The sequence below is a fragment of the Drosophila kikkawai genome, chromosome 3L (assembly GCF_030179895.1).
Source record: "Drosophila kikkawai strain 14028-0561.14 chromosome 3L, DkikHiC1v2, whole genome shotgun sequence".
Lineage (NCBI taxonomy): Eukaryota > Metazoa > Arthropoda > Insecta > Diptera > Drosophilidae > Drosophila > Drosophila kikkawai.
The window spans coordinates 15,514,422-15,539,415 of record NC_091730.1 but is presented as its reverse complement, the minus strand read 5'-3'; the positions used below and the strand labels follow the sequence as shown (position 1 = coordinate 15,539,415).

General features: G+C 37.3%; 2 protein-coding genes and 1 long non-coding RNA gene across 9 annotated transcripts in view; 1 reads left to right on the top strand and 2 right to left on the bottom strand.

Annotated features, from left to right (window-relative positions):
- Window positions 1-289: 289 nt before the first annotated feature.
- On the bottom strand, window positions 290-1,471 carry Nup37 (nuclear pore complex protein Nup37). The gene is made up of 2 exons (XM_017167355.3): window positions 807-1,471; window positions 290-745 (listed from the first exon to the last, which is right to left on the bottom strand). The coding sequence occupies exons 1-2, from the start codon at window positions 1,360-1,362 to the stop codon at window positions 330-332; spliced, it is 972 nt and encodes a 323-aa protein (XP_017022844.1). The 5' UTR covers window positions 1,363-1,471; the 3' UTR covers window positions 290-329.
- A 1,423-nt stretch (window positions 1,472-2,894) lies between these two features.
- Window positions 2,895-24,994, top strand: part of Spn (protein phosphatase 1 regulatory subunit spinophilin) — a 61,557-nt gene continuing 39,457 nt past the window's right edge. For all 7 annotated transcript variants that reach the window (XM_017167460.3, XM_070285430.1, XM_017167465.3 and 4 more), the window contains exons 1-2: window positions 2,895-3,374; window positions 19,179-19,590. The gene's annotated coding sequence lies outside the window, so the exon portion shown is untranslated. The remainder of the gene's footprint in view (window positions 3,375-19,178; window positions 19,591-24,994) is intronic.
- Window positions 11,402-12,147, bottom strand: LOC108075165 (uncharacterized). Its single transcript, XR_001770724.3, has 3 exons — window positions 11,765-12,147; window positions 11,617-11,641; window positions 11,402-11,559 (listed from the first exon to the last, which is right to left on the bottom strand). It is a non-coding gene; the product is annotated as an uncharacterized lncRNA (long non-coding RNA).

The window sequence follows — 24,994 nt, the reverse complement described above, 5'->3', positions numbered from 1 at the left end:
AAAATTTGTTTTAAAAGGTCTTGTGCCTATCATTCATATGCTTAAAATATCCTAGATACAAAGCTTTCAAAACAAATATATACATAAAACAATAACATGTTTACTTGTTTTTTATATACATTTTAATAGCAATGTTTCCCAACTAATAGTCCTGGTGTAACATAAATGGTTGTGTTGTATTAATTTCCTTTGATTTTTTCCAATTTCCTAGCCTCTTCATATGATATTTTACAACAGTGCATTTTCGCACTATTGTCATTTCCCTCCTTAATTTAAAAACTAATCAAAATAAAAAAATATTTATACTTTATTATTTTAAAGCATAAACTCTACTTCATTTGCACCTTCCAGAAATGCAGATCCCGGTCAGAAACGGCGCTGATGTACGGCAATCTCTGGTGCCATGCCATTCCACCGAACGTCTTCAGGGTGGCCTCGATTAATGGCATAGTTGATTTGGCCGCAAAGACTTTGAGCGTCACATCCGGTCGTCCGATGCTGGCGAGTACCATTTCCGAGCTTCCTGGGGCAAAGCGAACCGACCGTCCGCCATCCTCATGCACTTGCTTCACATCGGCGGGCACAACGGGTCTGGTGAGGTCCCAGGTAACCACATCGCCTCCAGCCAGGGCCGTAATAAAATACCGGTTGCTGTATGCCCAATCGGCGGACATGAGCGGAAATTTGGGCGACTGCACCGAGATGACGGCCTGCTTGCTGTTCACATTGTACAGTCGGATGATGCCTGCAGGGAGTTGACATGGTTACATGGTTTCACACGGAACAAGGAATTGGAGATAGCTCACCTTTTTTCTCCGCCACCAGCACCTTGGTGGGATCATCGGGATGGGCCTTGACCGACATTCCGGCGGATGTCAAGCGGAAGGTGATAACATTTTGCTCGTCGGCCGTGCTCCAGAAGCGGCAGGTGAAGTCGTCGCTTACAGAGGCCAGCAGGTTGCCCTCACAGACCCAGGCGATATCGTTAATGTAGTCTTTGTGGCCTTGCAGCTTATGCACGGTATTGTACTGGCCCAGATCGGTGCGGAAGATGTGCAGAAGATCGCCGCGGGCAGCGCATAGAGTCACATTTTTGGGCGTGCAGTTGAGCGATGTGTCCGGCGCAAAGGCGATGGCACTGACGTCAACAACGTCATTTTTAACCCGGTCCAGCTCCAGATCCAGCAGATGTGTGTACCCAAACTCTCCGGTCTCCTCCGGGAGTCCAACGAGGAGCAGGCGCAAGCGGTCCTTCAGTGCCACGGCCAACAGGTTGTAGGCGAACTCGTTGCCGCATAGTTCGTAGCAGAGGATCTCTTCGGTCAAGGAGATAGTGTGATTGGGCTCTGTTAGCACTCGCATTATTGCTTAGTTTCTTATATTTCCTAAATAAATGCAACAAATAGCCGGCGCGGTTTAAAGTTGTTTTCAGTATGACCGCATTCTGTTTTATCGATGTTTATCGATAGTGAAATCACTATTGCGGCCATAGTAGAATTATACAAGGTAGTCCAGTCTGGTCCCAAATGTTTGAATTTTAGGGCTTATTTTGACAGCTCATGTTTATTCATTGAGATAAACTCAATGGGTTGAGTAGATTGTGTGCACAAATTTTATTCCTGTCAATCTGAGCTAATAAAAAAATAAAATAAAATGTCTTACTGCAATTTTTGTGGCACAAACGTTAAAGCCAAATTGATAAGAACACCTAAATGTGAATTTCGGCGAAAAACGTGGGAGGAAATTCTTAAATGCAGGCTTGATGGGAATACTAGAATTTGTGATACGCATTTTAGTTCTTCACAATGGAAGATACCTAGCGAAGAAAGTCCTGCTAAAAGAAGGCGACTGATCCGTGATGCTGTTCCGGAGATGCCTGAGCCAGCGGAAAGATTAGGCTACGCCAACGCAAGCTCGCAGACAGAGTAAGTTTCCCGAGATCTTAGGAAATACTTAATACAAGCAAAATATTTGTATTGAAGGAATAAAGCAATACCATCGTCAATACTTATGGAGAACGAGAGCCTAAAAAACCAAATTCGTATATTGAAAAATGAAATGGTTTCATTACGCCAGCAGGTTAATAACTACAAGGAATTGGAGGTGTCTCTGCATAAATGTCAAACACAAAATTATTAAAATTTAAGTTATAAAAAAGACAACTGGTTTAATGAAATGGAAAACGTTTAATTTGGGACCTTTATTTATAAAACTCCACTTCAGCAACAACTTTAAAGAGATTGAACAATTTAAGCCCCAATGTACAATCTTATAAACATAGTGTGTTTAACACACATACTATTGACATTTCACTCAAACTTTGAGACTATACCCGTCTCACGCACACTTTGATGAGTCGAACTAGGGCTTATTTTTTCCGACTGGACTACCTTGTATAATTCTACTATGATTGCGGCAGTGTGAAATAATACTTTAAATTCCAAATTCTCTTTGTTTTATTTCAATATTATTCCTAGAATATTCTGAATGAACATTTAATTAAGGAAAATAAGAGAGTTGCATAGATAGTATTTTTGTTTACCTGATGATGACTTGAACTGTCGAATAGTTAATTTATTTGATCGGTTTTATAGTAAAGCACAATTTCATCAATATTTCTAGCTGAATAATAACAAAAAAACAATTTTGAAGGCTATAAGCTGGTTTTAAATTGCCTTCTATTTGGGAAGTCCATAAGCAAAATTCTGTTAACTCTCATTTTAACAGAAAATTCTGTTACTCTCATCTAGGGACCAGAGGTTGTTGTATCAGATGTGGTTTGAGTATCAAGTGTGGTTTGCGTATCAGGTGTGGATTTTTTTAGGGGAAAATGTCTCTAGATTTTTTAGGGTGATATTCAACAAATCAACAAACACACTGCTTTTTGTTGTCATTTAAAAAAAAATTGCGAATGAACGGTACCGCGTCGCGTCGGTCGGACGAAAAGTTACAGAATTAATATTTACATTTGAAGTGTTTTACAAAGCATATTACATTATCTACGATCCTAATCAATTCGAGAAAAATAAATGAATTCGCGATTAGTTTCAATAGCAGGCTCCAATAAATTAATGTAAACTTTATTGTTATTTTTTAACATACTATGATACAGCTTTTTTAACTGCAAGTATAACGTTTTCTGCGCGACTCCGCTTTAAAAACATGTAATTAACAAGCAAAAAATTAATTAATTAATAATCGAAGAATATATAATATAAACTTGGATGTTTGCCTGGGCAAATAAACATGCATCAATATTATTAACATATTTTAATAACTCGACGCGTCTGTGCCTCCGCGGTGTGCGATTATTTAAATGCAAAAAAGGATTTGTGTATACCGAAAAGCCTAAACAACAACAAGCTCTTTAAAAGGTAAATGGAGAAAACCATAAAACTACAATTGTGTGTTCGTTGAAAAGGAATCCAAAAACCAAATCGAGTTTTGCAAATTGAAATTGGCAAAAGTGCCGGAAAAGGTTTATCGAAAAAATAAAAATACAAGAAAACAGTGTAATTGAAGAGACGCCGACTATGTATGCATGTGTGTATATACGCAATAACGGTGTGTTTGTGATTGTGTGTGTGAAAAATCCTGGACAACGCCACTCCTTTTGCGCAAAGAAATTTAATAAAAAAAAAAAACAAGGAAGCTGTATATAGAGAGTAAAGCGAAGCTGCGCCGGAGTTGAAAAAACACACACGCAAAACAAAACAGGGGGAGGGGTGCGGGGTGACTATCCTTCCCAGTTGGTTTAAACTAAAATTTCGTCCAAAATTCCCTGGGTTTATTTCCGATTTTACACCAAAATAAGCAAAAAGTAAATTGCACTGGAGTAGCGGCATTTTCAGGGGTGTGTGCGTGCACGAGTGAGTGTGTGCGTGTATGTGTGTGCTGTCCTGCTTCCACCCTGCGCAGAAGCAGCAGCAAACAACCCAAAAACAATTCCAATTTGCAGAAAATACGAAAATACTTTTTCGCATGCAAACAAAACAGCTGGCGGAGTTAAACACCTGGCAAGAGTCGCAACCAAAAAAAAAAAAACTAAAGCAACCTGAGACACCTTTAACAGTTAAATGGTTCTCCTTTTTATGGCTTTTAATAACTGGTTTTGCAGAGCCTGTCGTGTAGGTGCAAGCGAGCAGGAAATACCAAAAGCCAAAGAACCGTTGATCGGCAAAGTGCAGTGCGGATCGGCGACCCAAAGAGTAGGAGAGAGGAAGAGAAGAACGAAAGAGAGCTTGGCAAAAGAAACCAAAACAAAAGGCAAATGACTTTTGTTTTTCTTTTGTTGTCTTAGGTTCTGGATGTGTGTGTGAGTATGTGCGCGTGCCTGTGTAGGTTTTCTGATAAGTTGCTATCCGTTGTTTTTTTTTTTGCCGTCTGCCCCCGCCGCCGCTCATTTATCGTTTTTCTTCGTGTCCGCCAATCGTTTTGCAATTCTCGCAATGGCCGCAATTTATGCAAATATGCAGAAATCACAATTCTATTTGCACTATTTCCTCAATAAAAAACGATCGCTGGCGGGGTCCCAGCTCTACTTGGTATTGTTGTTAATTTTTGCTCCTTCGCCTCTCCTTCACTTTGTGGATTCAAATTTCACCCTCTTTTGTGCGTCGCGTGCTTCGCATCTTCTTCGGGCTTCGTTCATTTGTTTATTTTTAGTTGCGGAATTTCTGGTAACAAAACCGTATTTAATTTCCACCGACTTCCCAGTGTTTTGGCTCCTTTTCCTCCTCTGTATCCGCCTGCTCCTCTTCCTTCTTCTTGTTCTGCTTCTTTGTCTTGCAGAAACAGTTGCGCTTCATGTCATTTTCTACACTGGGAACAATTATAAAATAAAACTTAGGACAACTTATTTTAAATTTGATAAATTTTAGCTCTAAAAGTAAACCTTTTTGGCATTGTCAAGACAGAATAAAATGTATAAAGGAATACATTTTGATAGTTATATTAAAACGAGAAATTATCGATCTTGAATTATTTTTAGTACACTCAAAAGGGCGAGATCCCCATAAGACAACAACGAAGGGGAGCTTGGGGAGAATAAAGAAAACATGACGAAGGGCCGCACGTCTTTGTTTTATGACTTCCCCACATGTTTATTTTTAGTTGCGCTTTCCGCTTTAAATGTTTTAATTTTTATTTCCATAGAATAAGCAATCGTCAATTTGTCGGCGACTTAAAAACTCGTAAAATATATAAATACATATCCGCTATCATACAACTTTCGCCTACGCGCCATTTGCATAATCTTAATTAGTCAAATGCAGCCAAAACGAAACTTTTTCAACAAATTATTCTTAATTAAAGAAACAATCCGTCGTTCATTGTTTTTGTTGTATCCATTTGACAGTTTGAGCATTTAAATGCGTTAATTTTCATGCAAATCTGGCCATTATGCTAATCCTCCTTGAATGCCCAAAATCTTGCGCCTTAAATTTATTGTCTCAAATTTTTGCGCATTTATGGAAAAGCTTTTGCAACAAAAGATGCAGCGCGAGCTATTCTTAATTAAAGATACAACCATATTCGAATTTATATGGCATATCAAGCATTTAAGAGCGTTAATTTTCATATAAATCTTGATTTTATGTTAATGGCGGCGAATGCCCAAAAGTGAACTCTACGCCCGCAATTTATTGTCTCACATTTGAGCATTTTATTTATGGAAAAACTCGGGGCCATAAAACCAATTGCTTAAGTCTGGTTCCACTATCAGACTTAATTAGCCTCTTGCTCAAAGAGTTGCCATCAATCTATTTGACAAATTGAAAGCATTAAATTTAAACTATAGGGTCACATCCTTGCATATTTTGGATTTATATTTCTTTAACAGAAAAATGTCTAAAACTGACTGAAATCTACCTCGCAGATCTCTTCAAATTTTTTCATCAATTGCTGACATAAGAAGAGTTATTCATCATATTATTCTTAATTAAAGAAACGAATATTTGACACTCGTTATTTTTTATGCGGACTTGGCTCGGTCTTACATTTTTCGCAGTTGTTTGGAAAACTTTTGCAACAAAAACAAACTATTTTGAACGGAATCGAGATCACAGATCTCTCCACCAAAGCCGCTTGTTGTTGTATCTTTCGGAGACCCACGCGCAGCTGGCGAAATCAAGTTTAGGAGCTAGACTCCCCGTAACCCTCCTATATATGTGTGTATATCTGTATATATTTCTCCCCTCTGGCTTTATCTGTTGCGTCAGTGTTGATTTGGCGCAAGTTTAGCACACGACTTCAATTTTCTGCCCATATGATCTTGGATCTTGGATCTCTGGCCTGGCATTTTCGTTCGACTTTTCAATGGAAACCTATAGACATAGTCTCACAGACTACAACAATGACAAAACTAATACTTACAGGTCTATATGTATTTATTTTTTTTATTTATTCATATATATTTTTTTTCTCTATTTTTTGCTACTGCCGTTTGGCCATATTAGGTTTGTTGTTTTTTTTTTTCTTGGGTTTTTGGTTGATCAATGATCATGGATTCGATCGTTCATGGCTCTGGGGCAATTCGGTTTTTATTGTCTGAAGAAAAGCGATATTAAGCTAAGCTTAATGCGACCATTTGTGGCTTGGTTTTTATTTGATCTTTACAGGGTTCACTGAACCTTGATTGCAATTAAATTGTCGGCCTAATTTGGCCGAGAGAAAAGGGGTTAAGGAATCAGTACGGAAATTAGTTGGCAGAGTAACTTGAACTTGATGTTGTGCATAAAATAAACTTATAAGTTGGTTCTTTTGTAGACGAATTCTATTATAGCATACCAAAAACTCATCTGATTATCCCAAGAATAAAATTCCAGTCCATTGAACTTGGTTTTGCACAACGTAAACGTAATGCTTCTGCAATTATGCATTTAAGTAATTGATAGTTGGCCACACAGCTGCAGTGGTCCACGATCCCCCTCTATTCTTTGCCAGAGTTTTAGCCCACACCTCTTTCTCTATCTCTATGTAATGGCCATGCAACCACTTGCGGACCACTTTGTCCACTTGTCCGGACAGCAAACCGAAAAAAAAACAGACCCTGTGGAGCAACTTGAAATGTTTTTGTGTAACCCACGGCGAAACAAAAACGAAACAGAAGAAAAAACATGCTTTCAAATCACATAACATACAACACCACCACATCCACTGGGTGGGTTGCTGCTGCCCCACTTGAGGCCACTCCGTGTCAACCCTCTCAATCCCGCAAGCAGCGCTCAATCCCCGCCAGATCCGCCTCCTTTTCCACCGATCGATAAATATGTAAAAGGCTGCAGGCATTAACATACATTTGTTATGAACATCTCATTGAATGTCTGTCTAGGCGAGGTTTTAGCCCCCCGTAAAGTCTAAGAAATACGTGAAATATCTTGGCTTCTAAGCAAAAAAATGCTTGAAGTTAGGAAGAAATAATATCTGTTAAACTTAGGAGTATATAGAATATTTAACTTTCTTTATATTTTAACTTATTTACAATCTACTACAAATAGTACAAGGTAACTTCATATAACTGTGGTGTTTACAATTTCTTATGCATATTAAATAAGAATTAATGCCAATTACAGAAAAAGAAAAAAAAAACATTACTGTAACGTTTTTTCTACCTTGTCACGACGACGTTCTCTCTGGGGTTTTAACCTCTCTCTAGTTGTGTAATTTAGCAACCTTCCGCGGCTGCAATTGCAACTGCCGCGAAAATTGAATTGAATGAGCAAAGAAAAAAAGAGCTGAGGCTGAGATAGAGCTGACAAGAATTGCATGATTGTTGCCAACTTAAAACTTAGTTAACAATGTAAATTGCACCATCCATCGCCACCTTGAGGGGTTATATTCTCTCTCTTTTAGTCAGCGAAACACGCAAAGTTAGGGGAAACCTAATGCTGTTGTTTATAACTTTATGGATCTGTCCAACCATCCTGCCTGGTTTTGTCTGCCTAATTAATGGCCAGCTAATTTAGGACACCTCTCCCACACTCGTTCGTTTTGTCCGGCCAAGCCCCTCTCTTTCCAGTTGACCCCATTTTTCCAGGACCTGACCACAAGAATTAGACCTAATTTGGTTGAATTAACCATGTTAAAAATAAACATTTCCCCTGTCTATTTCGAGCTTTTCGAGGTTTTCATTTATTGGCTTCATTTGCTAATGTATGTGTGTGTGGGGATGCATTCGAGTGGTTTTCCTTTTTGTGGGGGTGTGTTTTTATTGTTGTTTGGGGGGAGGACCGTAGACCACAAGTTTTTGTTTTATTGAATTATGTTCCCAGCTCTGTGCTGTTGAGAGTTATTTATAAAACAGCAAAAAGCGATGGGTAAAAAGTTTTTGACAATTTACCAGATAAGCGAGAGAGGCTGCTTGGCAGGGGAAATGGTTTGATGAAAGGCAGAAGGAAGTGGATGGCGGGAGGAAAATTTAGAGAAAGCACTGCCATTGCGCCTGCATAATGACAAAAGTTTTTCGCCAGCCGCCGCCAGTTCATTTTTCCAACCATTTCCTACTATTTTGCACCACGGGAAAACTGTGTTGGTGAAGCTCCTCCCAACGCTTTGTTTTGGTTTTGTGTCTGCTCCTTTATTCGATTTCCTAGCAGTTACCGTTGTGTGTATAACAGGTCCTTTCTTTTTAAAATACACACCTAAAAAACACTATGAATTTAGGGATTAACAATTCAGTGTATAAATTTGTTTTTGCTATTAAATTAACTAAGATAAGTCTTATATAAATGCAAAATTAAACTAGAAAAAAATGTATTTTTTTGTGTTTAACTTGATATTTCGAATTTTCCTCACAGTGCATACATCCATTGGGTGTTTTTAAGCTTTTTTCGCTAGCTTGCATTTCTAAGGGTTGTTCCTTTTGGCTTCCATTGCACTGCAGCCTCTGGAAAAGTACAGTGTCGGTGCAAGGGCAAACCAAGAAGCCTGGGAATGCTGGGAACGAAGGGGAGTATAATGGATGGAATATAAATATTGAGGCGGGGCAAATGGAGAGGTGGTGCAGACAGAAGGACGGACAGCAGCGACCCTGCCAAGTGTGAAGTGTCTACTTAAGGTTGAGTCAACTTTGATTCTGCCTTTCTTTCTCGGCTTTGTCTCCAACCGTCCTTTGGCATTTGTAGTTGTCACGCCTGCTGCCCACAGACTGCAGTCTACAGTCTCCATTCTGCATTCTGCAGTTTTACACAGAAAAAATGGTATTTTTTATAGAGATTTTTCATATCAGAAATACTGAGATAATTATATTTCTAGAGAAATTATTATACAATTATATTTATGCTATAATAAGTAATATATCTTGATGCTAATTCTGAAAAGTTGTTCATGATTAGGACTCAAAAATAGATATATGTATACTATAAGTTTCAGATCAGAAATGATATGTCTATACTTATGATAATATCCGTACATATTCTAATGATTTTTCTATTAAGTAATATCCCTGGATTCTAAATCGTATACGTTTTTCATAATTTGTACTTCAAAACACCTGTATACTGAATGTTTCAGATCAAATTATTTACTTTTGGGCAGAAAATATTAATCCTATTAGGATTAGCTACAGAAATATATAAATTTCACTGTGTACCTACACGTTCCAGTTGCAACTTCAACTCCAAACATCAGTATGGCACTTTATCTTGACAATGACAGGCGACGCGTGGCCATAAATCAATAATTTGCCTCTGGCAGAAGACACTCGAGCAACCTGGATGTGACAGGAATGGAAAGATGAAAAGGATGAGAAGGTATATATGTATGTATATATAGGAGGGATCGAAGCTTATGCTTGAGTCACTGCTGCGGGCCAAATGCAAATTGGAACATTTGGGGATTGTCAGGCGAATGCAATTGGGATAGCTCAGAATGGTAGATTAATTCCAGGAAGAAGATTCAATAGATGATTGCCGGGATAACAAAATAAACTTGATAATTGAATTCGATTGTGAGAGGGAAAAGGCAAAATTGATTTTATACGTAAGGCAATTATCTAAGGAAAATAAAATGAATAACGAAGGTGACTATATACTCCAAATTTAATTTAATAATTTTCTTAAAATATTTTTCAACATCCTATGGATAAATGAAATATGCAGGAAATGGTCATCCTACTCGACAGCTTGCTCTAGAGAATAAATACAAAAGAACACTTAAAATATGCATGTCCCACATCATTTCCTTTTTTCATTTAATTTAAATCCACCAAGCTATATCCCCCAAAATTGATTTAAATCAAGAACAATTCGTTTTAGAGTTCCTTGAACTTGTGTGTGAGTGTGCGGGCCCCACTGCTGCAGTTTGCCATTAAAAATGTATGCCCACTCAGCAGTTATATATTATGAGTGCTGCTGCTCTATATTCGAACGAAAGCCACCTTTTTGAACAAATAAATATGTAAAATAATATATATATTATATACACAGAGCAGAGCCAGACATTCAATTAAAGCTAGGATCCAATTAAAAGCAAACAAACAAAGACGAATGGCGGATAAATACGCATAAATCAAATTTGTTTTGTTGACAAAAAACAATTCAGAGAGAAGAGTTGGTTACAATTTGGAAGAAGACAAAAACTTGGGGCTTATGAATGTGAACAATGGAACTGAAAATATATATATAGAAGCTGCGCCGTCTCTGGATGGCAAAGTTCGTGTGAAACTAATCAATGAAAAGGGGGATGAATTAGAGAACCCTGATAAGAGGCGGACGGAGTGCCTCTGTCTATCTGTCTGCTTGTCGTGTGGAGGAGATAATGGAAGCCTTATGCGAAAATTGAAATTTAATTGGTGTAAATCAGCTGATAAGGCAGAAGCGGCGGCGTTGGCGGCAGCACTAGACATCGTGACAATCACGAGGATTGCATAAGTCTGGGCAAAAGCAGCAAAATTGCAGCTGCAATTTACAAATCGTGTACGTAAATTACCCACTTGGCGTGGTCTTGGAATGAATATGCCAGAGTATTCTCCTATTTTGCGTCTTAACCCTGCAGTACCATTCATCAACAATTCATCAACGTTTCATCAATAGCCGAAGGGGTGTTGTTGATGATTCATCGATGAATGGCCATGCAAATTACTGATGAATTTAACATGGGCATGTCATAGGCATTCATCAACAACAATTCATCAACAATTAATCATCATTTCATCGATGAATTGTTGACGAATTACTGATGAAAGACTGATGAAATGTCGATGAATTGTTGATGATTCATCGATGAATTGTTGATGAATTGTTGATGAATCATCAACAATTCATCAACATTTCATCAGCCTTTAATTAACAATTCATCATCAATTCATCGATGAATTGTTGATGATTTTTTTTTTTCATATATAAAAATAAAACTCTTAAATTTTTATTAATATGATTTATTCTTAATAATTCTATACCAAAACTAAAACACAAATATTAAAAATTAAGATTAAACATCCATATATTAAAAGGCCTTAAGGTCTTTTTGATCCTTGGTGTTCCGCTTTCTATTCATGAAGACCAAATTTATTGCGCAGTATCTTCTCTGGAGGCTCAGTTTTAGTCACTTGGGAAATTGCATCTACAGAAAAAATTATAATTAATCCAGGGAAAATATAATTTCATTAAATAAAATTACCCAATATATTGGCCATTACTGCAGTCTGAAAAGAAAATACATACATACATATATAAATATAATATATTATATACATATAATAAATAAAATAATATACATATGTACATTTATAGGCTTCTATTTCATTAAGAACAATCTTTTTACTCACCTTTTTTTATATTCCAATATGGCCCGGAACGTAATTATTGAATTTTTGATTTCTTAACATTTTTAACACACGACACTTCTGCAGTGGAGAACACTTCAACTTGTAATGCAAAGGGAATAAGAAGAAGCAAGACGAAACCGAAAACCGCTGCTCCGAAAATATGGAGTCGAACCTTCGAGAATCTATTTTAATTGCGTCTTCTACTTTGTTTCGGACTTCAAAAAACGAAGCCCATGCAAATTGTTTTTGTTTTTTTTTGCATGCACCGACAAATCGGACTCGAAGGGAGTTCGGGTCTCCGAAGGGAGTTCGGGTTCAAGTAGCAGTCGGCAGAGCGTCGATTCTGTCGACGTCGCAGTCGGCGCGTTGATGAATTGTTGATGAAAAGGCCTATTGATGAATTGTGGTACTGCAGGGAAATGTTTGACTGCACTTGACTCTCGAGTGGGAAAAGCTGGGGAAAATGTATGTGTGTGGGGAGTGTGGTTTACTCTAGCTTACTCTGGGCAATTGGAAACAGTTTTTGCCTTTTTGCACTCTAAGCGGATTTGTTGGATTTGTTTTCTATACCCCGCGCCATGTGTGTATGTGTGTTTGCATTGTTTAGTAGAGAAAACGAGGAGAGAGGAAAATATAGGAAAAAAAAATGCAATGCAAATACACCTACTAGTAAAAGGAAAATTTCCTCTCTCTCTCTTTATTTTCCTAGAATATTATGAAATATCCTTCGTGGTGTGGCTGTGTTGGGAAAACCTTAAAAGTTCAAAGTCGCAAAAACGTTGAACTTTTGATGATGGGGTGCTAAAATGGCTTAAAGTCTTGAATGTGTGAAATGGAGATGTTTGAACTTGCAGACGAGAAACCGATTACGAAAAGGGGATTTATGTATGTAAATATATATTTGTGAGCAGAAAGAATTTGTAGGGGAATCCCTGGAGATGAAAAGTGCCTGTAATCGTATTTGTGTGATGGAGAAACGTTTACTTTCAAGGCTATTTCATTCAGTTGGTTTATTTTTCATATTTTGGAAGTGTGAAAGGCTGTATTTCAAAATATATAAGGATGCAGAAAGCTTTCTTTTGAATAGATCTTTCCAATGGTAATATTGTTACTTCATGGCTATGTTTTCAGTGTTTCCATTGGGAATTACAGCATCACAGATGCCTAGAAAATCCCCAACAATTTTTGTTAAATTGATTCTTAAGAACCATTTGTGATACCCAGTTTCTGTTGAATTCTTAAGTGCTCTAGAATTTATCAGAAATTATAAGTAACAACACATTTGGAAGTAATAATAACCTAGATACGTAAACTTCCATCATTGATAATAAATATTTATTATTTATACAAATTGATATTAAATCTATTAGCCTCAATGGAAATCTAATACTTTCATTAATATTTGCAGACACAAGTGTTTGTTCATTGATCTTAATAAATCCACAAAGAACCACGTTTACATTTTCCGCTCTCATATCAGTTTCATTGTGCATTTGTGTTTACAAAAAAACATCGCGATAAAGCGTAGGCGAGAGACCTCCATTAGCCAAATTATATTTTCCGCATTGCTGCAGAACACTTGGCCATATCTCTTACCTAGACCTAGACATACATATATAAGAGATAGTCAAATAATTTTGCTATCTGCTATGACGTGAGTTTACACGATAATTATGGGAAATTATAAAAGATCATTTGTCACATTTTAACCCAGTGGAGGAGATGTTGCACCAAAATTGAGGTGTAAATAAGTATGGTTGTCACTTTGTTTTTGTTGTTTAACTTTTGCTTTCTGGCAGGCCAGAGCGTTAAATTCCATTCGGCCATGCTTCAACTGCTTTTTGTATTTATTCATTATATTTATTTTGTTTCTTTTCCGCTGAATGTGTTGACATTGTCACGCTCTCACCTGCGATCGGGGGAGTTTCTATGGCGACCGTGATCTTAGTTTCTACGCTCGCCACGGCTTATTTCATTTACTTTTATTTTTTATTAAATTTTTTTCACTTTTAGGCATTCGCTTTCATCTGCTCGTGGAGGGCAGAAAGGGGTTAAGAGCAGCGACCAAATGTCTGCCACGCATTTGTTGTCATTTGTCAGAAATGTCAGAAGAGCTTGAAGAAATGGGGGTAACAGGTGTATAAAAGAAGGGATCACAGAGTCAAGACCTTTGGTCATGGTCATGGGCTCATATTTTTCTTTTGGCTGCCTTCTTGATTACGAGTTTTTAATTTGCGGCTTTAACGAGGTTTTTTCCCCTAAAATCTTTACCTCTAAGTTGGCAATCAAGACTATTTGGGTTTCTTATATTTTTACCATCATTAATTTTAATTCATAGAGTTTTATAATTAAAATCTCTTCAATAACTGTGGTCTTCTGGTTTGTTTTCGTGAAATCTCTTAATAAAAAGCACTTGTCTCCCTGGTTAACCCTTTTTAATCAACACTTTTTATGTCAAGCTTTTAATTTAGATCAAGCTTTTTGACACTTTTTTTTTTGGGTGGTGACATTGCGGTTGTTGTAATCTCTTTTGTGTCCTTTGGGGCTTGGCTGTGTTCTCGTCCTCTCTATCTTTTTTTGTGGGTTTTTCTATGCCCAAGTCGATTCAATTTGCAGTTGACATTTCATTTCATTTGCCGGGCGCTGGATATTGACCGTTGTCACAAGTCAAGGCTTAGAACCGGAGCTTGGATGTTTTTTTCTATAGAAAACCCTGCCATCTATGGACATGGCCTTTAGGACTTTATGGATAGGCTTTGCTCTTTCTTTCTTTCTCGGTTTAAAAGTGTTAATGCACGAAGAGAAAAATGTATAAAATAGTTACAAAAATAACCTTTTCCAAATATATTTGTTTTTTTAAAGGAAAAAAGTGTTTTTGCTGGGAAAGAAAAATGTATAAAGAACTAAATTGTAAACTTGATTCTTTAAAAAAATAGTTATACTCAAAAATAACCCTATAAATATTTTCTAAATATATTTATTTAAAAGAAGAAATCTTCATATGATATAGATCTTTGATTGAAGCTATATAGCTCATTGCTTAAGCTCTTAATACCTGTGATTACCTTCTGTTTTCTATGTATCTTTGCTCATTCCTCCTCCTCCTGTCTTACAATTAAAAATACTTTATGCACTCGCACTCTTTGGCAGATTGACTCGTAAGAAGAGGCATGAGAAAATGTTTGTTTCTCCCCGGCTTTTCCCTGCTCACCTCTGCCAAGTGATGGGGGTCAGTATATGGTAAAAAACGGAGGGGCGTGGACCGACACGCAAGGCGGCAGTTAGAGGAAACCCTATTAATGTCAAGTTCATTGCCACAATCCATCAGCAGAAGGCAAAAGGGGTAGGCGGTGGCAATGCAGATGCATTCCAGTTATTACAACTTGCCAAGAGAAGATTTATTATTATTATTATTATAGCAAACTTGTTTCGCAGAGTTCCGTCTCTTTAAAATGGGGATTTGTCCAAGTTTAGCCGGGTCTTGATACTAGTTATACATTGATTTTCAATAGAATATTTGGGGTTATCTGTTGATAAGACGGCCTCGTGATTTTCCCTGATTCATCATAATCAATAACTGTTATAATAATAAAGCGTTTATGGGTGAAATATCTTATCTGGAGCCACGTGCTCTTGCAATGGCAAGTCAAATTCAATTTGACAGTCTCTTTCGGGAAAATATGCAATTAAAATTGACATGCAACATGCACACCAGTTTATCCACTCTTTTTCGCCCAGCTTTTCGCAACTCATTTTGTCTGGGAGACCTTGGAAAAGCTATTTTCCAGCAGCGACAATAAATATTGAGAAGGAAAAACGAACAGGCGGCAGCATTGAGTTTTTTTACGGTTTGCCTGTGAAAGTTGTTTAGAGACGCTCTCCCTACGTAGTTATATTTATGTGAAGTATATTTTTATCACCGGCACTTTGCATGTGCATTGGGGTTCCGCCCTGAAAATGGTTTACCGATCCAAAAGGTATTTTCTATTTTTATGCCCACATTTCTTACGAGATTTTTTCAATTACTTTAATGGCTTTTCGTTTACTGCGATTATCTACTACTACTACGTAAAGATAATTATTAAACCATGACGCCTGAAGGGGGGAAATCCGAGAGGGGTTTTGGTAATTAAAAAAGCCGCCCCACCACCATTTAATGTAACACTTACATGCTCCACTGTGCGAGTAATTTGTTGGCCACATTTTTGCTCAATTTATTTTTCGCATGCCTTAGTTTATTATTCCATATTGTTTCCTTTTTTTTTCGCACTGCCATAAAATGTTGGCTGATGGCTGGCTTAACTGTGAATTAGAAATACTTCTTCTAAGACCGATTAGCGTCAAGTTGCTGTGGTTGATAGAGCATGCAATCTGATAATTCGCTTGATTATAATGTGGAGAATGCAGAAGAATTATCTAGACAGAATTGGAAATTGAGAAGCACTTAAAGAGATAAGGCATAGCATTATTATGGGGAGAATGTGTAACAGTTATTCTGCTAAAGAATTGGATGGGGAAATAATTTTCAAGATATAAATAAAAGTGTTAATTCCCTAATTGGACAAACATTATTACCAACTTTATTGCCATTAATTTGACAGCCAAGCAGGACAGCCATAAATTGTACAATTCCAAGGCCTTCTGATGTAGAACACAGAAAACAAGGTCGTCGTTAGCCAAGTTACCTCCTTTCCTCCTCCTATTGGCGTCCCACATCCTCCTCTTGTAATCAGGCAGCAGCTTGTAATTCCAGCAAATTGCCGTTTGACATTTGCAATCCATAAACTAGATTGTCGGGGATGAAAGTGCCAATAACTTGGCATTAGAATCGGCTGTCTTTCGTGTCATTCAATTACAATCAATCAGATTTCTCTCTTTGGCCAAATGCTCATCATATCATTAGTTAGCCGGGTTTATTGCCATTTGAGAGAGATGGAGGAAAAAAAGAGATCGTTGCGGTAACGGTTTTGATGTCGGATCGGATCCGATCCGATCGGATCGAAACGGAGCGGTCCATATGTATGATTATCGAGTTGGGTTTCGATGAGATGCGTATAAATCATGTCAGCGGCAGCGAAAACAAGTCGTTGGCTTTGATCATAATTATCAGAGATGTCATAACTTTCAAAAGGAAATACTCTGCCAGAGGGTATTATAATTATTACGTTTTAAAGTCTTTGATTGTATTAATTATAGTCTTTACAAGATAGTTTTCTATGTTAATATTTTCTATTTTTGGATGACTTTCTTATATATATTATTTATTTATGTTAAAAACTTAAAGGGTATTTAGGCTACAAATAGCATAATATATCATTTTTTTGTATCTCCCTTCAATTTAGTTTATTTTTTCAAGATCTCTTTACATCAAGGCCACTCAAACAGATTTGATCAAGTTTTCCCTTAACAAACTTTTACAAAAATCTTGCTAAAAAACAACTACAAACAAAAAAACTAACAAAAGCGCTTGCTGTTTTTCGTTTAAAGTTTCCCGTGTAAATTACACTGATGTTGCCTCCATGTCATGTTTTAGTTTTATTATGGACCCCAGTTTAGGTGTTGGCTTCCTCCTTCTCTTACTCCTCCTTCTTTTTCTTGGCTTTTTATGGGCTCTTATAAGCCGAAGAGAAGTAAACAACTTTTTCATGACCTTTTACGGTGCAGAAGTAGAAGCAGAAGCAGCTGAAATCCAAACTAAAACTAAAACTCGACCTCGGATGATGATGTTGATGATGAGCAAGAGAGCTTGACTCCACGCTGAGGCCATGTAATGTCAGAAATTGGTTTCTAACCAGAAGAGTTCTGTCTGCTGCGATGCTGTCTTGCCTTATTTAGAGCCCGGCTAGGTGGGATGTCTGGTCCACCGAACTACTGCCAATATAGACCAATAAAATGCGGCTGGCAGTGGGAAAATGCTGTTGGCAACAACGTTCCCCTCCCTGTTTCTTGAAGAGATTAAATGGCGGACAAAGTGAGTTAGGTGGGTGGGGATTTCGGGGCTTGAGTGTTGAGAGGTTGTTGAAAGGAACTCACAGATGTGAGAAAATGTGAGAAAGGGGAAAGTATTTCATATTAATAACAAGAAGACTTTAAAGTTTTACTAGAATATGAAATAAAGTCTCTGGAAACTTAAATATAAATTAAATCCTTATATATTATTTTCTAAATTCCCTTAACCTCTCTTACTTGTTACTTCATTTCTTTCCCTTGACTTGCCCTTGACTTTCACTTCCGATCCCACACTCTCTGCCTTTAAACTATTATTCAATTGTGTCTCTAATGGCATTATCTGGTATCTCCCACAACTTCACGACCTGCCCCAAGTAACTCGCTTAATGTGGCATCCATTTTTTAGTTAAATTTCTTCATTTTCATGCTCAAGCACTCAGACAAAACGAATTTCTCACGCACTATAAACGAGTGAAATTGCTGAACAAAACAACAATAAATTAGACAATTACAATGCGCCAAGGCGTGTAGGCGTCACAGAAACCATGAAAAATTGTTAAGTTTTACCTTTGTAAAAATCGTATTTATTAATGCGACACTTTGATCACCATCCCAATGCTAATAATATTGTTTTCGTTGACTAATGACAGTACGACCACGACGACGACAATGACTCCCGGCTACCTGGCTACTGGAAACACGCTCCATGTTTATCAATCGGCGAACTTTCTCCCCAGTTTTCAGTTTCGGTTTCAGTCGATTGGGCCTGCAGCTCTTCTCTTTTTTTATGTTTTGGCCCCTCGGCTGCTAGCTGTGCAGCTCCAAATGAAACTAATTGCTTCCGTTTGCAACATTTCACCTTCAATTTTTTCCGGCGAGTGAGAGAGGCCCTAAGGCAAAGCCCAAACCTCCCAACAAAAGACCAAACTAATTTCGTATGCCTTCGGGGGCCACCTTAAAAATGTGGCAATTCTATTTGGTTTCGTTTTGGCCAGCAGCTCTTGGCTTTTTGTTTGTTTTTTTTTTTGGTTCATTGAACTACAAGTTGCACTGGGACAAAAATGACATAAGTTGGAGAGAATTTCTTTCTTTTAAACAGAAAAAGTTAAATAAAGTTATATAGTTGAATTAAAAAATAAATATAATTTAACAGTCTATGTTTTGAATGAGATTAACTACCATTTCTCCCAATTTTTTTTTTAAATATCTCTAGGCGAATCGATTTAGACATGTTTCTGTGTCTGTACAATAGGGTTACCAAATCTTAAAAACCATGGAAAAGGTACCTTAATTTTCTTAATTTTTAAAAAATTATTTATCCCTATAATACATAAAGAAATTGCTTGAAATAATTTAACTACCAAATACCTATAATAATTTTCCGTGTAATATTTAAGTTTCCATTTCTGTTAACTTCGCTCTCTTAACATTTGTTTGCGTTTGTTTCTTGGATTGTTTTTTGCAGAAATTTGCATTTTCATCTTGCGCAAAGAGGCAAACAACAAAAACACACACAGGAAAAACACAAGAGAAAAATGCTGACACGGATGAGGCCAGCGGTGGGTTGATTGGCTGACAACCACGACATCCACATCCACAGAAACTACAAAAAGACACGGTCGAGTGCTGGCGAGTGGGAGGAAGTGGAGTGGTAGCAGGAGCAGAGTGCCAAGCATAACCTGGTATAAAAACTAAAAAAAAAAATTGAAAAAAGAAACAAACACCCAGACAGCCACAATGACAAATGTTTGGAGCGGAGCCAGGCTTTAGGTGTTGAGCAGCAGGTTTAATCAAACAACAAAAGGAAAAGCCGAGGAAAGAGGAGGAGCACCTGGTGGTGGACACAGCGAGGAATATCCGAGTTGAAAGAGAGAAAGGTGAGTCTAGTTTAACTATCATAGGGCAATAAATCCAACAGTAAAGTCGGTTTTAATGATATTATTTAAATCTGAAAGTTAAGTCATTAATTTCCATAGGTATATTTTTTAATTTGTAAAAATAAATCTTTTATTGAGTTAATAAACTTGTGAAGTGAAGCTTTAGATGCCTTAAAGGTATTCATTAAAATGATTTATTTTTAGGAGTATCGAGAGGGAATGTTTTTATATATAAATTAATAACTTAGAGAAATTTACAACTCGAGAGACGTGTTTCGCATTTAAGACAGCACATTTTTACCTGAAAATATAAACCACAATACTGATAAATGTTTCGGTTATATTTAGTTTTTAGGTTCAAGTTTGGCTTGTCATAAAACTACAATTTATTCATAGTAATTTTTCAGCTGATGAAGCACTTTATACTTTCTGCATAGTCATATGTTTAGTTATGGTTACATTTGTCGTCTAAGCTGTGCGAAAACCCTCTCCCAAAGCGGTCACAATTGTGTTTTTTTTTTCTGTCCAGGCCCATCTCCCAGCTAGGCCATAAAAAACACGATCTCTCTCATACGCGGCGAATCCTTAAGCGAAGTTTGCAGTTCCCAGGGCTCCTTAATTATGCGCACATGAGAAGCATTTGGGGGTGAAGCGAGGACGATGTGGCGCCAGGTTGTGCTCTAGTTTATTTGCACAAAACGAGGGCAGTGGCTAGAGTTTTATGGTAAATGTGTTGAAAATATATTATCTTTTGGGTTCTAAAAAAGCAAGAGAGCCGGACGGAGAAATCTGCTTATTCGGGAGCCAAAGCTGTGAACAACACTTATCTAAAATAATGAATTTAAGACCCCTAAGATAACTAAATTTTTAAAATATTTTAATTTAAAATTATAAACTCTAGAAACTCTAACCTTCAATTAGTTCATATTTTAAAATACACTTCCTTGGTCTTCCGTTTCTCACCTGTAATAATATGCAAATTTCGCCAGCATCCTTGGGTGTTTAAAAATACCTAGTTTGCCAACCGCCAACCTGGCGACACTCATTGCGGGCCACTGACTCAACTTCCACAGTCATTTGTCAGGCTTATAAAAGTCAATCGGCTCGATTATGCAAATGAATTCCCGATCGATGTGTGTGGGGCTAGACACTTGGCTTGCGATATACGAGGACGTATCTCAATTGGTGCCATCTGGAATCTGGAATCGGGAGTGTGGAGTCTAGAGTGGGGGGAGTCTAAAGTGGGGATTCTAGAGTGTGGAGTTTGTAGTCTAAAGTCTGGCGGAGAGCTTTCAAGTGTTGCGGTTATTCAATTTAGACGGCAGCGTCCTTTGAAGACCTGTTTGTTTATTAGAAAGAACTGCAACGAAACTAGGGATAATAAATCAACGAAAATATCGGTTCAACTATTCTCTAAAAATATATTAAAAATATTAAATAAAATAATGAAAAATAAATTGAAATATTTGAAGGTAGCATTACACTTTACTTTGTTATTGCCATATCTAAAGCTTATTTTTAAACGTTTTAAAATCCAAGTAATATCTGTATCCTATAGATAGATTGATTTAATTTAAATTATTTTAGAAGAGGACTTCAATGTTTGTAATCCACATTCAATAGTATTTTTATCATATAGATAGAGATTTTAGCTCTTCACTATGAGAACTTATAGGGCTTATAGGGCAGGAAATCCCAGTTTAAAAAAATTTGAATTTTTATATCTTTAATTTCATGCTACCTATCGATACTTTATTTATATATCGCACGTTCCTTTTCGACCATCCCTAAGCTCGTATCCAATCCAGTTAGGAATCAGAATTTCAGGTCTCCCCACGAATTGAAAGATAGAATAAAAAAACCCACTCTTGGGGGCCAGCGCGTGCAGACTTGCCAACTTGTTTTCCCACCGTTTAATTGGCATAATTTGTCTAACAAGACCAACGAACCACAGACACAACACACAACACACCACTCTACACCACCATCACACACAACATTGAGAACAGCGACAACTTGTTTGCGTTGTGGTGTAACCGTATCAAAGCATCTTGAATTGTTGTGTTCTTGTTTAATAAGTGAATGTTGTTGGCTGTATTTCTTCGTTAGTTGTTGTTAACCAGGCCTACGCGGAAAGGTGTCCGTGGGTCTATGTCTACCAGAGTTTGCAGAGTCCACAACTCACAATCAAAGACAATTGTCACGACCGGCGAGCTGCAAGGTTGTTGGTTCCGTCGGAATCGAAATGAAAAGGAATACAAATTAAGTCTCTGAATGAGAATAATACTAAAAAGTACGGTGATTTGGTTTTAAGTTTAGGAAATATGAATAAAAAGATTGAGTCTAGTAAGTTGTTATTTTATCTATGATCTTGTTAAAGGCTTCTGTGTAGATGTCTCTCAATTAACTTTACTAGAAAATCATCTACAACTTTACAATGTTACTCTTAAAGAGACCCCTAGGAAGACTCCTAAGTGAACTTGGTCCCTACTTAACCCTGAACTCTTTGTTCTGCTGCAACAACCTTCGTTCCCAAGATAATCATCATTAAAATGATCATTGTAAAGGCTGTTCCTATTATTCCTATATCCATATCGTATTAAGAAATCATTTTCCTGGCGCCAAGTTTTTATATGTAATTCATGGGAATTGGTAACCAACTCCAAGACCTCCCAGCGGGGAAGCCCACTCACCTTAATGTAGACTCGTATATATAAAGTATAGTACTCTGTAGATCCGGGCGCGTAGGTAGGTGGCTCCACTAATTGCTACCAATCTTTTGTGCCCGGAACAACGCTCCACACTCCTGCACTTTACCCCCTCTGGGTTGCCATTGGTACTCTTACAATGGGGGCCATCATTTCATTGTTGACATTGTTTTCTTGTTCACGCTCAAGAGACTGAATGTTGACGCAATTATAACACATGGCGGCGACGGCGGCGGCGGCTACCTGCTGCTCCTCCATCCATTCCATCCATCCTCATTCCCATTCTCACCTGGATCGTGTGTCGTCGCGGCTCTCGCTGCACGTGTTTGAGCTAACGAGCGCAATTTAACATTTTGCCGGTTGCAATTAACATTTATGCAGAAATTAGAGACTCACAGCAGCTCCGTTTTTTGTGGGGTAAACTAGTTTTTTGTGTCATTTGCCAGGCGCAAATTATGATCGTTATCGTTGTGATCATCGGGGCCATTTAGCGATGATTATAGTTTTTAATGGTGTGTCTTAATCCGTATTTATGCTAATGATAACAACACCCCGGACAGTTGGGCTGCGAGCAAAGCGGGTGTGGGTGTTTATAATGCAAATTGCATAGCAACTAATATGCAAATTGGTTCTTTACAAATTGGGTTTATGGAACAATTTGTATATAATGTAAATGAAAGTCGTGCATATTACATTTTTAATTTAATGAAATGTTTTTAAAGAGCTTTAGAAAACTCTTAAAGCTGCAAAATTAAAAAAATTCAATTGATTAAAACTTTATTTCCTAGAATTTATTTATCAATAGCCAATTACATTCTTTATTACATACACTTAAATTAAATATATAAGTATACTATCCCTTCAAAAAATCTGCTCTGCATCCTTGAAACCACTTCATTTGAGGTCCTGCAGTGAACTATATGATTAAATTCCGATGCCAAAAAGCCAAGGACAAGGACCCATGGGGGCCGTCGTTGTATATATATAGCATCCTGCCGCCCCATTCAATCGCCCCTTACCCCCTCTCAAAGCTGCATGGTTTGTGCACTTGAGCAGCTTTTCTGACCATGTCCGATGTCCATATCCACGTCCTTGCCTTCCATTCTGGCCATTCTCTGTGTGGCATTAATTTATAATGACGGGGTTGGGAGCTCTCGGTGGGGAGCTGTAGCTGTCACTGAAACGTGTCATTAAATCAATATCAACTCGGCGGCCAAATAAATCTGCGAGCTCTTAAAACATTTACCACTGGTAATATATGCATAATTCCAAAGTGCAACGAAAATTTCCCTTGGGAAGTGGAGATGCGGCGGATACGTGATATTTTATAGTTTGTTCATACGCCATGATGGCCAACATTAGTTTTGATGTCATATTTTCTTTTATATTCATAGAATGTTATGATAATAAAGCTGAATAAGATACAGGTTTCATCAAGGGTTTACTTTAAATTAAAAAAAAATATATTACAAATATATTCTAAAATATTTGTCAGCTCAGCCTTAGTTGAGAATTAAGAGTACTGAGTATTTCTGTTGTTTGAAATTTTGACTCTTGCATTCCTACTTGTTTTGAATTATAAAACAACGAGATCACCGGCTAAATTTATCTTAATCTAAATCTTTATCTCCCCCGTCTATCTCCATTCACGGTCACATGCATTGTGCATTTCGATTAGATTAGATAAGCTGTTACCCATCCGTTGCCATTGTCTCGTGCTTGGTTTCTGACTTTTGTCCCGCATCTGTTTACGCCGAGAGACCTCTGGTATAATAATGCCGCCGTCTGTACAGATCCGACCTTTGTCTCGGATTCGGTCGCGCCTTCTTTGCCCTCCTTCCTAATTGTGTGGACATGGGTGTGAGTTCACTATCTGCGCATTTGTTTACCTCTTGGCGTATATGTATATTTGTTCTTCTTGGCCAAAGCAACGCTAGTTGGGCGGCGTATTCCTATTGACATTGCGATAAGTTTGGCCCGTCTGCTTAGTTCTCGGATAGATAGCGCCTTAGTCTGTGGCACAAACTGCGCTTTTTCGCTCCCTAACTCTGACACATTCGAAGTGTGTTCATATATAGAGTCTGTGAGGATTATAAAGAGGCCACTTTCGGCTGGCTGTGCTATTTTTGTTTGGTGTGGGTTACTAATCCCATGAGCTAATAAGAGATTTCAGAATCCAATGATATATTAAAGCTGTAAATTCTATAATTATGAGAATATATAGCTAGGTATACAAATGGTTTATTATAAAACACTCCATATAGATAATGAAGTTAACCAATAATTAAGAAACTTTCCTTAATAAAACTAATGTATAAATAATAACAGTTTTTATGTTATAACTGTTATACATGGTTGCTCAAATCAGGTAATTGTAAATGCAATAGTTGCTATAGTGAAATATCCTTTGTTATGTGATGACTATACAGTAAAAAATTATTATAGGTCATAATATTTTGTTTTAAGCTGCAAACAAATAACTGTTATACAAGCAGACTGTTATAAAAATTATATTATATTGGTCGTAATTTCAATGTATAAATTTCCATTTACTGTTATACAGTATTTTATTGTTTAATGAAAAAAGTTGTTATAACTATCATACTAAAACTGTTATACTTAACTATACTTAAGCAAATTTTAGTTTTTTTTTTTATTTATTTTTATAAAAACTGAAATGATATGCACACAATAAT